The sequence below is a fragment of the Petaurus breviceps genome, unplaced genomic scaffold (assembly GCF_028583685.1).
Source record: "Petaurus breviceps papuanus isolate PSGF00001 unplaced genomic scaffold, PetGlider_PUasm1.0 90667, whole genome shotgun sequence".
NCBI lineage: Eukaryota > Metazoa > Chordata > Mammalia > Diprotodontia > Petauridae > Petaurus > Petaurus breviceps.
Genome location: NW_027187302.1, coordinates 3,020,376 through 3,033,408, shown reverse-complemented (window position 1 = coordinate 3,033,408; position 13,033 = coordinate 3,020,376). Strand labels below are relative to the sequence as shown.

General features: G+C 42.4%; 1 protein-coding gene across 1 annotated transcript in view; it reads right to left on the bottom strand.

Annotated features, from left to right (window-relative positions):
• NT5E (5'-nucleotidase ecto) overlaps positions 1-12,284 on the bottom strand; it is a 75,637-nt gene extending 63,353 nt beyond the window's left edge. Inside the window, exon 1 of the mRNA XM_069065099.1 lies at positions 11,186-12,284. Within this exon, the coding sequence (XP_068921200.1) occupies positions 11,186-11,578 (393 nt within the window). The 5' untranslated portion in view covers positions 11,579-12,284. The remainder of the gene's footprint in view (positions 1-11,185) is intronic.
• Positions 12,285-13,033: the final 749 nt, after the last annotated feature.

Here is a 13,033-nt window from a genome sequence, read left to right as displayed (position 1 = left end):
TCAGGGGTTAGGTAAACTCATGGGTGAAAAAACTGTTTCTACCAATAAGTGTTTTTTCTTTGCAACTCCATCTTAGAGAGTTGTCTAGACATGCATTTTAAAAAATATGGCCAAAATGGGAATGTGTTTTGTTTCATTATGCATGCTTTTTACAGGGGCTTTATTTGTCTTTATAGTGAGTGGAGGAGAATAAGTTCTTGTTAAGTGAGGGAATAAAGGTCGGCCCCCCCCCCAAAAAAAAACAAAGAAAAGAAAAAATAAAAGCTGTCTAGTGTGTAGGGAGATTAAATGAGAAGCTCAAGGCTACACAGCCAGTGGCAGACCTTGAACCCAGGTCATCCTGGTGTCAAGGCCAGCTTTCTATTTCACTATGTCATGCTGCCTCTCAGTGACTAAACATCTATAAAATGATAAGATCCCTGAATTCAGTCGCACTTGCTATGCACTGGGCACCCAAAAACGACACAAGGAAAGCTTGTGATCTAGACTAGAGATTGGTTAGTTGGTCCCAAAATAAATCAGTAAAGATGAGTATGTATGGTTGTGAGGGCCCAGACTACAGGCATTATCTACTATGCAGTTACTCAATATGGGAGAGAATTCATCGCAACACAATTTATAAGCCAAATGATGAGTTATTTGCTGTCAAAAATCTGGGTTTATAGAATTTGGTGATGGCCCCTGCACATTTCCTCTCCTCCCTTCCCTCCTGGCCCTAGTCTCCATCTTGGTTTAATTTGGAGCTAGGTTCAAAAAGTCTGTGGGTACGTTGACCAGAGAATTCAGGCTTCTTTTGGAGGGCAATTGGGGTTAAGTAACTTGCCCAAGGTTACATGGCTAGTTTTTTGTGTGTGGGTGTTAAGTGTCTGAGGACAGAACCAAACTCAGGTCCTCCTGACTTCAGGGCCGGCGCTTTTACTCACTGCACCACCTAGCTGCCCCGAATTCAGGCTTCTAATGAGATCCAAAGCCACCTAACCATCCTATCTCACTGTTGATACCTCTGTATCTTGTCCACATGAATTATCAAAAGAGATACATTAAGTCTGTTGCTGAAATCTTTGTGTACAATGTCTCGGACATTCCTTCATTCTGGAAGAGCATAAAGAAATGAAGCCTAACAATCAAATGTCTTCTTGTTCTTTATGGCATGTGTATGTAACTGTAAATTACTTGTGACTTCAAATCTTTTCTGAAATAGGAATGCATAAAGTCTTAAATGATAAAAAAAATAAAGGCAACAACCTCAATTATAAAATTAGATTGGTAAAGACACTTTGGAGCTGGTAGTCTGAACATGGAGGGCCAGCTATCTCTACATGCTGCTACAGTATTAGATCCCAGATCAGAAACCATATTATTGTCATTGCTAATAAAATGAAAAGATCAGATGATCTGTAAAGTCTCTCTCCTATTCTAAGATTCTCTGACTCTAACACTATCAAGGAGTTTCTAATGCAATGGGGGAGAGAGGCTATGAAATTATACAAGATCATGAAATTTTACAAGCTTTAAAATTTCTTCATTTACAATCAGATACTTACTAGCTGTGTAACCATGCACAAGTTAATTGACCTTTCTGATCTGACTGGTTTCCTCATCTGTGCAATGGGAGTAATCATTCCTGAGAGTTGTGAGGAACATAGGACATACTTCATAAACGCAAGAGCAATATAATTCATCACTTGTTCCCTAACAATATTAGCATATCATGAATTAGTGGTTAGGACACTGGACCTGAAGTCAAGAAAACCTGATTCCAAATGACACCTCAGATACTTACTAGTTACATGACCTCGGGCAAGATGCTTAACCTCTCTGGTCCTCAGTTTCCTCATCTGCAAAATGAGTAGATGTATGAGGTGGACTTTAAGGTTTCTTCTAGTTCTAAATCTATGATCCTATGACACTAATAATGTAATGATACTGAGGTGGGTTTTGCCACAATAATTAGTTATGTGGCTGTGAAAGGAACACCAGTCAACTTTGCTCAAGGCATGCCTGTAATGTCCAATACCCACCTGCCACACAAACACACACATTCTGTCTGGGATGCCAGTAAAGCAAAACCGATTTACAGTGAACCCAAACTGCTGACTAAAGATGGTTCTCGAAACCCTCATGAATGCTCTGCCAAAACCAGAGGGTAGAAAAAATATATAAGCCCAAGGAGTGCAAATTATAGCTAGTGTTTGTTTTATTCCCTGCGGTGCCCAACAAATCTTTGGCAGGAAATGAGCTCAATTTACCCAACTTATGCCATGGCCAAGGCCCTGCCCCAGGCAGTACAATGGTGGCAATTCACCTGAATGGAGGTGGGAAAAATCCTTGGCAGTGAAGATGGGGGAAGGGAAAAAATGAATGAATACTAGCCTCTCAGCATTTAACTGACTTTTTCCATCCACAAAGTCTTAGAGCAATGGTTTTCTCATAGAAATGTAAGCTTCTAAAGGGCAGGACTGATTTTTGTCCTACTATCCCCCAGAAAGGAACATACAGACAGTATTTAATTAGAATTCCAATCGGAAAACAGCCCCATCAAAAGCCTATAAAGCAGTAACCATTTAACTAAGGGGAGGTGTGCAGGGCAATGAGCAACAGAATTTCTAAATTTCCACCATTAGGGAAAGCTTGTTTTTTAGTTTCGTGGTATTCCAGAGTTCATTTGTGAGATAAGTCAAGGACACTGTCAGAAAGTGGTTGTTGAAATTCTAACATTCATAGCTGGATAAACAGGGTATTAGGTCATAATGAGAAATTATTCTGATTAAGAGGTCACCAGAGTGGAAGATATTAGATACGGAGTCAGAAAAGATGGATTTGACTCTTGGCTTGCCTCCTAGTAACTGAGTAGCTGAGTGAATTTGAATAAGTAGTTTGTTTGCCTCTCTGGACCTCAATTTCCTCATGTGCAAAGTGAGAATGGTAGATTGGATGGTAGCCAAAGTCTTTCCTACCTCTAAATCTTATGCTTCCTTTGACTTCCCATCTGGAGTCCAGATCTCAATGAAGCTCAGAAAGTTGAACCTCAATCATAATCCTTAGAAAGAAGGGGACAAAGGGTGGTAATAGATGTGATAGCCGTGTGTGTGTGTTTGTGTGTGTGTGTGTATGTGTGGGGAGGTGGGAAATGGTATGGAGGTGTTAGTGGTTACCTAGACAATGAAAGCAAATGTAAAATTTGGGCATGGGATATGTAGGAAGGGAGTCCCAGTGGTACAGTGACTAGAGAACTAGCCTCAGAACCAAGAAGACCTGAGTTTAAATATGGTCTTTGACACACATAGGCCAATTGACCTTAGGCAAATCTGAATCTCTCAGTGCTCTGGGGCAACTTTCTAGGGCTATAAATTGCAGGGAAGTTACCAACTTGCATTGAAAGAGAGAGCTTCCTCTCCCAGGGACTTCTTATACTAGTGAAATCACAAGTCCAGTGTCTGTCTCCTATCCCTGTGGGCAGGAAATCACAAGGTAGGGGTGGAAGTTGCAATGAATAGAGGTGTACTGAGACAGCAATGGGTCAGACACCAAGTGGGTCAGACACCAAGTGGATGAGGTTCTTACATCCCTTCAGTCTGTTTGCCTACAGCAATCCATCATGTGGTCTGCATTTAAAGAAACCTGTAAAAAAAAGTTCTATGTGCTTTGCTTTGCTTGCTTTACAACAAACCTTCTCAAACTTTTTCACCTTTCAACCTAGCCATGATCTCTTATGGTCATCTTATGAGGAGAACATCTTTCCTCCTCAAAATAAAAACTACCTGGAGTTCACCTTACCATTGCAGAGTATCACATCTGTTGGGAACTCTGGGTTAATACACTGATCTTGTCTTTGATAGAAGAGAGACTCCTTCAAGGCAGGGGCTGTTTCATTAGGCAGGAGGTACTTAAGTGCTTGCTTGACTGATGCACAGGCTCATGGATTATCTACCTTCTCCAGCCAACCAGAGTGGTCCATTCATTGTCCCCTGTTTATATCACATGCATTTCCTTCCTCTGGAATGCTGACTTTTCTCTACCATGTTGATTATGCTTATCCTTCAAAATCCAACCCAAGCCTCACCTCTACCATGAAGACTTCTCTGGCTCCTATAGCTCCTAAAGGATCTAATCCAAGACTCTGAATGCAACAAGCACCCAACAGATAATCATGTGTTTGACCATTGATTTGATTCCAAGGATGGCTTTGCATTTTGGCCACTGGATTTAATTTTACAATAGTGTTTGTATTTAGCCATTCAAGTTTAAAAATGGATTAGGTAGCTTTTTGGCCCTTTTGGAAGCTTCAACAAGCTTTATTAAGTTTGTCTTTTCCCAACAGATGTACCTATCATTAATATTAATGATCACTAATAGTCAATCATCCAGTCACAAAGCTTCTATCAAGTGCCTATTATATATCTGGTACTGCTCAAGGTGCTGGGGACACAAAATCAAAATCAAAACAGTCCCAGCCCTCAAGGAATTTACATTCTATCAAGGGAAAAAACATGTATACTTAAGAAAATACAAAATATATACAAAGTATTTGGAGGTGTACTAGCAGCTAGAAAGGGAATCAGGAAAGGCCTGGTATAAGAGGCAGTACTTGAGTTGAGATTTGGAGGAAGCTAGGGTTGCTAAGAAGCAGAGATGAAGTTGTTTAGAGGTTCAACAGTGTCTGACACTTTGAGAACCTGTCTGGAGTTTTCTTGGCAAAGATGCTGGAGTGGTTTGCTATTTCTTTCTCCAGCTCATTTTATAGATGAGGAAACTGAGTCAAATGGGGTTAGATGGCTTACTCAGGGTCACACAGCTAGTAGGTGTCTGAGGCTGAACTTGAACTCCGGAAGAGGAGTCTTCCTGACTCCAGGCCCAGCATTCTATCCGCTGTACCATTCACCTGTCCTCAGAGATGAAGGTGGGGAGGTATATTCCATGCCTGTGCAAAGGCATGAAACAGGAGGATAGGATATCATGAAAAGAACCACAAATAGGTCAAGTTTGCCTAGAAATTGCATAAAGTCATTGGTTCTTAACTTTTGTTTGTATCATGAATTCCTTTGGTGATTCTAGTGAAACTTACGGACCCTTTATCCAAATAATGTTTTTGGTTTGGGTTGGGTTTTTTTAAATTTTTTTTGGAGGGGCAATTGGGGTTAAGTGACTTGCCCAAGGTCACACAGCTAGTAAGTGTTAAGTGTCTGAGGCAGGATTTGAACTCAGGTCCTCCTGACGCCAGGGCTGGTGCTCTATTGAGATGTGATTTCTTAATATCACTTTGGTAACTGTGGAAGATGGTTTGCAGAGAAGAATGACCTGAGTCAGGGAGACCAATTAGGAGACTATTGCAGTTGTCAAGTGAAGAGGCTAATGAATGAAAGCCTGAATTAGGGTAGCCACTGTATGACTTCAGAAAGGAAAAGATTCAAGAAATGTTATGGAGCTCAGTACATTTATATGTACTCAGAATGGTGTCTAAATAGAATCAGTTATCAGTAAGCATTTATTAAGTACCTAGATGGAAAAAGACATTGCTTGGCTCTCTGATGGTTAACATAGCTATCAATGACATGAATAACGACAGAAACGATATTTCTCAAATTTGCAGGCGGCACAAAGCTGGGAGGCTTTTTGCTGTTTGCCAACAACATTATGCCAGTTTCTATCCCTATGATACTACTTCCCTCCACAACTATTTAAAAGAGTGCTGTTGTTGGATTGTTTCAGTCATGTACAACTCTTCATGACCTCATTTTTGGGGTTTTCTTCTCAAAGATACTACAATGATTTGTCATTTTTTTTCTCCAGTTCATTTTATAGATGAGGAAACTGAAGCAAAAAGGGTTAAGTGACTTGTCCAGGGGCACACAGCTAGTAAGTATCTGAGGCTAATTTGAACTCAGGTCTTTCTAAATCAAGTCCTGGAGCTCTATCTGCTGTGCCACCTAGCTGCCTATTGGATTATATCAGTCTACACATAGATAAAAAGTAGATAAAAAGGGGCAGCTACCGTGTTTCCCTGATAATAAGACACTGTCTTATTAATTTTTTTGGATAGAAAAACACCAGAGGGCTTATTTTCAGGGGAGGGCTTATTTTAATGAACATTGACAGCAATTTTAATAAACAGGTAAATGTGAACAAAAAAATGTACCTTTATTCAATAATGAATTCAATAAAGAACAGGATGACGCGCTCACTGCTGCAGCTCTGATTGGATGTAGCTCGGAGCGTGGCATGCATTTCACGGGGGGACGGTGCATACAGAGGGTACTGTAATGTAGCGTGTAGCGCAGGGGATCACCTTCACTACAGTAGCAATCTCAATAGGGCTTATTTTCGGGGGAGGGCTTATTTTAGAGGAATCTTACACAGTAAGGGGAGGGCTTATTTTCGGGATAGGTCTTATTATCGGGGAAACACGGTAGGTGGTGCAGTGAATAGAGCACCAGCCCTAGAGTCAGGAGGACCTGAGTTCAAATATGACCTCTGACACTTAACACTTACTAGCCATGTGACCTTGGGCAAGTCACTTAACCCCAATTGCCCTGCCTTCCCTCTCCAAAAAAGAAAAGAAAAAAGATAAAAAACAAATAGCCTGGATCATGATGTGCATTTGAAAAGGCAGCCAGTCCATCAGGTCGTTCACCTTGGACAGATACTGTAGATGGACAATAAGTAAACTCAGAACTGAAGAGGAAGCAGTCAATAGGCAGAAACCATATGACACTTCCTAAGCTCCCCAAGTTGCTCACTGCTACAAAAGCAGTATATTTTAGCACCAATATTTTCCTAATGATTCTATATGGTTGCAAATTGTGGAATAACACAAGGGATCAAAATTTCAGGTGGTCCAAAAGGTAATAGGAAACTTATGGTGATACTTAGAAATGTTTCTATTGGCATTTTATATAGTGGACGGGAAGGAAAGTGTATACTTCTTGATTGTGGGTGGGAGGGTGGATGAACTAAATTGTAGAAGATTGATATAATATTGTTATGTCATCGCACTAATGAATGTAAGGAACTCAAAGAAATTGAGAACTCCAAGGTAAAAAGATATGAGGGCACCCAACTCTCTGATTTTTATCCCATCAGTTATCTGAAAAGAGTACCATATCTGACAATAGTCAAAACATCCAAAGAAAAACTTCAGCAAGCTTCTTCGTCTAACCAAGGCCTAACTGAAAAGATAATGAGAAGCTGCAGATACTGGAAGAGGGATCTTGCCAGAGAAGTTAGCACAAAAACAGGTAAACAGTCAGAATCTCTCAAAGAGGAGCTGTTGGCAACAACTTGCCCAGGAAAACTGCAGGGAGGCAGGATATCTATTGTGGCTTGATAAGGGGAACACAGGGGACACCGAAAAGACAACGTCTTGAGAAAAATGCTAGGGAGGGCAGTAGTCAGCAGCTGCAGCAGCACTTTAACCAGGGCATGTCAGGGTGACCTGGAAAACCCAAAGGAAATAGCAAATCATAGCAAGTTCCTCACCAGGGAAACCCCAGGAGACACAGAGGAGGCAGCACCCTTGTTAAGGAAGATTCAGGGAGGGGACAAGACCACCCAGTGCTCTAATTTTGACAGAGCTTTGACCAGGAACACTAAAGTCTACCAGGACTCCAAGTACAGACATATCAAGCAAAGGTTAAGTCAGCAACTGGAACCCAGGTAAGGGAAGTCAGGACTAAACAGGACCTGTCTATCCTATCCAAGACTGTGGGAGAAGACAGCACCTGGCTCTGGCACTGAATCCTAAATCAAAGACTAAGGATAGAGATAGGAGGAAAAAGAAGATGCTAAAACACTCTGAAGAAATATTATAGGTGGGTCTAGAATTCAGGTCTTCTGACTTTAGAACCAGTGTTCTTTCTACTATACTAAGTGGAAATGACTTGAACTCATGCATATTGAAGTAATTAGATCTAGGAGAATAATTTACATGGTGACCACAATAATATACAGGTAAATAAATAAAAAACAAACTGTGAACTGCTTTAGAACTCAGATCAATGCAGCATCCATTTATAACCTAAGAAGAGAGATGGTGAGCATGCTTCCTACCTCTCAAAAGGGGTGGTGGATGACGGTTGTAGGAAAAGACATATACAGAGCATCCCACAAGTCTTTGTGAAATTTTAAGCTTTAATTGTTTTGGGGACACTCTGTATATTCAGACACGTTGATTTATTCTGCCTGACTGTGCTTATTCGTTCTAAAGGAGGGTTCAATGGTGAGGTTTCAAAGGTAGGTGAGGGAGTAACCGAGATGTAAAAGATATAAAAGAGAAGAGAGCATTAGAAAATATTAAAAAAAAATTTGTGCCTACAAAATGACTAATGTGGAAATGCTTCACATGACTGCACATGTATAACCCATATCAGCTTGCTTACTGTCTTAGGGAGGGGAGAGGGAAAATAGGGAGGGATAGAACTTGGTATTCAAAACTTTTTTAAAAATGTGAATATTAAAAATTGTTTTACATGTGATTGGGGAAAATAAAATATAATTTAAAAATAGAGATATGGGGGCAGCTAGGTGGTACAGTAAATAAAGCACTGGCCCTGGAGTCAGGAGGACCTGAGTTCAAATCTATCCTCAGACATTTAACACTTAACTAGTCTGTTACCTTGGGCAAGTCGCTAAACCCCAATTGCCCTGCCTTCCCCCCTCCAAAAAAAAGAGATATGCCAATCAATCAACAGACATTTTTGTGTATAGTAGACATAAGCAAGTCACACTATAAAGCTGTAAACTGTACTGAGAGTTTTGGGGCATTTGGTATCAACAATAATGACTTGCATGTGAAAAGTGGAATAAAAGGCAATGTCAAAGAATTTGTGGAACTGGAAGAAAGAGGTAGGTCAGAAGTCACACAGTGAGAACAAAAGATGACAGATGAATATTGTGAGTCCTGCACTTGTACGGTATGTTGGATAGATCCTCCATGGGGGGTTTGTGGGGGGAAACACAACAACCACACAGGACTAAATGATATGGATGGTGTGTGTTCTATCCTGGTGGTGGATATGAAATGAAAACAAAGTCTTGGGACCAGATCCACTGACACACACACACATAAACACACACAAAAGCCCCATTTTATAACATGGCTTACTTACAAATTGAACACATTAAATTATATTACAGGAAAAGTTATGTAACACACTATAAATGAGTACTAACACCTTATGGTAAAAGCCTGATATCTAAGGTTAATTGCATTTCCTAGCAACAACATTCTAAAACAGTTCCATTATATTTCCAAATGCTAGTCCAATTATTTTGAGCACTATGAAAAACAGGGAAATTCCAGGGCAACAAAAAGAGGATTTGGACATTCCCTTTAATTACTTTATAGTGACCTTCTCTCATGAATCTTATCATAGTCACCCAGAAGCCCCTTCCATAAACAAATCTGGTTTCTTATCAGCACCTCTCTACCATGTTCCCTAATTTGATTTAAACAGAGAGACTTAAATGAAGATGCATCACAGAGCACTCTATTTCTACAATAGTGTAGCTAATTGTTCCACAAAAAAGGAAATAACTGTATTGCTTTATGTATGAAATACAAAGACACTAAAGTTTGTTCTACTCTTCTCAAAGGAAATGAAGACAAAGGCTTAGTAACAAGGCCAAGTTACTACTCATTTTTCAATAATGCTTTAAGATTCTCAAAATATTTATCTCAGGGTTAGCCCTACACTAGCCACTGTGAAGACCTGAGCTCAAACCCAGCCTCAGGCACTTCCTAGCAGTATGACCATGGGCAAAGTGATAAAGTCACCTAACTTCTGTTTGCCTCAGTTTCCTCATCTGTAAAGTGGGGATAATAATAATAGTTCCAAGGATTGTTGGGAGGATCAAAGCAGATATTTGTAAATCAACATCTGCTCAGGGACTTGCCTTTGAGCCCTGCAAAGAGGTGACTTGCCAAGGGTCACAAAGCAAGAAGCTGTCAGAAATGGGGCTTACTCCTTGATTCCTAGGCTAGCTACATTACTTTGCCCCTTCTATTTTGTGTAAATACATCACAGATAAGCATTTATATGTGTATGTGTACACAAAATATATAAGCACAGTGAAGAGAGCACTGGCCCAAGAGTCAGTGGTAAGACCTTAGTTCAAATTGGGTCTTAGATACTTCTTTATTCTGTTTGCCTCAGTTTCCTCATATGTAAAATGGGGGCACTAATAAGAACACCTACCTTATAGGGTTGGCAAGATCAAATAAGATAATATTTGTAAAATGCTTTGCAAATATTAAAGTACTATATAAATGATACTAGCCATTATGTTTAAATTCCTTCTCTAAAGTCCTATTTTACAACTCCTATCATAGCAAGTATGTGACCCCAGGTTCACAAGAAGACTATGGCAGCAGAAAGGCAAGGGTGGCAGGTTTTGCTAAATCAGAAAGGCTTTGACCACAGTCTCCAGTGAACGGATTACGTCTGTCAACAGAGGCTGTTTAGCTAATTTACCGAAGAATTATCACCTGAAAGTTGGCCATCAGGTGCCAACTTTTTTTTTTTTTTTTTGCCTCTCATTAAGCAACTCAGATCGACTACCTAATGGTACAGAGAGGAAAGCGATTTTCGTGGGTGGAAACTGCCTGCACAGGTAATAGAGTAGCTTTAAGGTTTGATATATTACCTCAGCGTTAAAAAAAAATACTTAGCTATGCTTAGTTACATCAGACTGTGAACTCCTTGGGGTAGGGGCTGTCTTTTGTCTTTCTTCGTATCTCCAGTGAATAATGCAGTGCCTGGCATACAGGAGACACTAATAAATGCTCGTTGACAAATAAATGGCTGCTTAAATTTAGCCGAAAATGAGCCGAACTAAATATTCTCAGTTACTCTTAAACTCCCTATCGCTTCTAGCCTTCCCATCCCTTTAATTTAATCCCCATCCATGGGTTAAGCTGTATTTAAAAATACATACACGGGGGAAATAAACCCTTGACCACCTTTCAAAGACTACCAGTCCTGAGCAGCTTAACCTTAGTCTCCAACCAGATCCTTGACAGAAGCTTACCTGGTTCTACCCTGATACCTCTCGGACACCCTTGCTGCCTCTCACTAGTTGCAGGACACCCACAATTTTGCTGGTCCGAATTCATTCTCCCCCCCCCCCCCACTACCCAACCCCGAGTGGGGACTTTACTCCCATTGCAGACAAGCATCACTCCTCTTACCATAGCATCGTAACCCAAGGCATTCATGAAATGAGCCACCTCGGAGCCCTTGTACACAGTGAACCAGACAGTACCCTGGTACTGGTCCCCGGCATCCAGCAGCAGCACGTTGGGCTCGGCTCGGCGGATCTCCTGGACCTTGGTGTACAAGCGGGCCACACCGCCCACGCACTTCGGAGCGACCACGCATTTGCCAGAGTCATCGCTGGTCTGCTCGAGCCGGCTGTGCATGTCATTGGTGTGCAGGATGGTGAGCTTCCAGGAGCTCACTCCGGCCCACAGGAGTGCGTGCAGAAACAGCAGCCGCAGCAGCGCGGACCACGAGCCTTGTGCGAGCCAACTGGGGCTCGCGGCTCTGGCTCTCACTCTCGGGAATCCCGGAACTCGGCACATCCCGGCCAGGCTCCGGAGGGGCTCACTTCTGCGCGCTGTCCTCCGCCGCACCAAGAGAAGTCCAGGGCAGTCCTACGGCTTCAGGGGTGTAGGGGCGGGGCCAAGGAGCCGCGCCTCGGAGAAGAAGCTACCCAAGCTCTCCCCCTTTTCCTCCTCCTCTTCTCCCACTAGGGACCCGGGGAGAGTGAGGAGCACCACCCCCAATCCCCAGCCTGGCCTGGGACAAAACGCACACACTCCCTTTCTCCACCTGGCTCCGCCTGCCCGAGCGAGCAGTGACCGAGGTTGGGCCGGGCTCCCGGCCCGGAGTTGTCCTGCGCCCTGGGCAGATTCCAAGTGGGGAGAGTTTGTTCCCTGCTCAGAACTGCTGCGGGCGGAAAGAAGGTGGAAAGAAGGAAGCAGGAGCGCCCCCGGGCTCAAATTTAAAACTGGTACACTCTCCTCTACTTTCTTAGAATGAGCCCGTGTGTGGGTGTGCACGTGGGTGTGGGCGTTCGGGAGAAGGGAAAGGAGGGGAACCTCTTTACAAGCGCATCCACGGAGTCAACCCCGTTCCTGGCGGCTTTTCTTTTCTCCTTGACAGTTCGTTTCTTTCCTCCTTGACAGCTCGGGTTAAGTCTGTGTAGATGCAGTAATCTAAGAAAAGCCGTGCGTGCGTGTCATAGACAGAGAGGAGACGGATCTGTTACTGCCATCTGTGCTTTGGCTAAGCACCGAGGGGTCGGATGGTATTTATATATTTTTGGCCACGATATGTACCTCCCAGTTGGCAAAATGAACAGAGAGAGCAGTGGGAACCCGGTTCGGGCCAAGCCAAAACTCCACATCTGCTGCCCTTGGCTCCCAGCCATTCAATGCTATTGTGTCCACTTTCTGAGCAGCCATGAAGTCCTGAAGGCGGCTCTGTGCAATTGATTCTGACTGGGGCAAGGCACTCAATCTCTCAGGCTCACTATCCTCATTAGTAAAGTAGGAGTACTAAAGCAATCCCTACTGTACCTCCCAGACTTAATGTGAGGAGAAATTGAATACAGGATAAAGCACTCTGCAAACTCTATTATGATTATCGTCGTAGTTGTCATTATCATTATCTTTTGAACACTTCTGGGGCCAGTCCAGGAGGACGATGACTCACTTCCACACAATCATAAAGAATGTGATACTGCCAACCATATATTTGCTTGCCTCAGGGTGGATTCTAATCTGATGGGGAGCCACTATTGAAATTTTAATGCAGCACTAATGGAAGTGGACAAATAAGTGGGAAACAAGTAATTGCTTGAACCCAAGCTGAGAGAGACTCATTTGAGGGTCAGTCAACCACAATTCCAAAAGACTCATGATGAAACACACTACTCACCCTCAGATGGTTGATGAACTTAGTGCAGGTTAAAGTATATTTTCTTTTCTCCCTCCCTCCCTTCCTCCCTCCCTCCCTCCCTTCCTCCCTTCCTC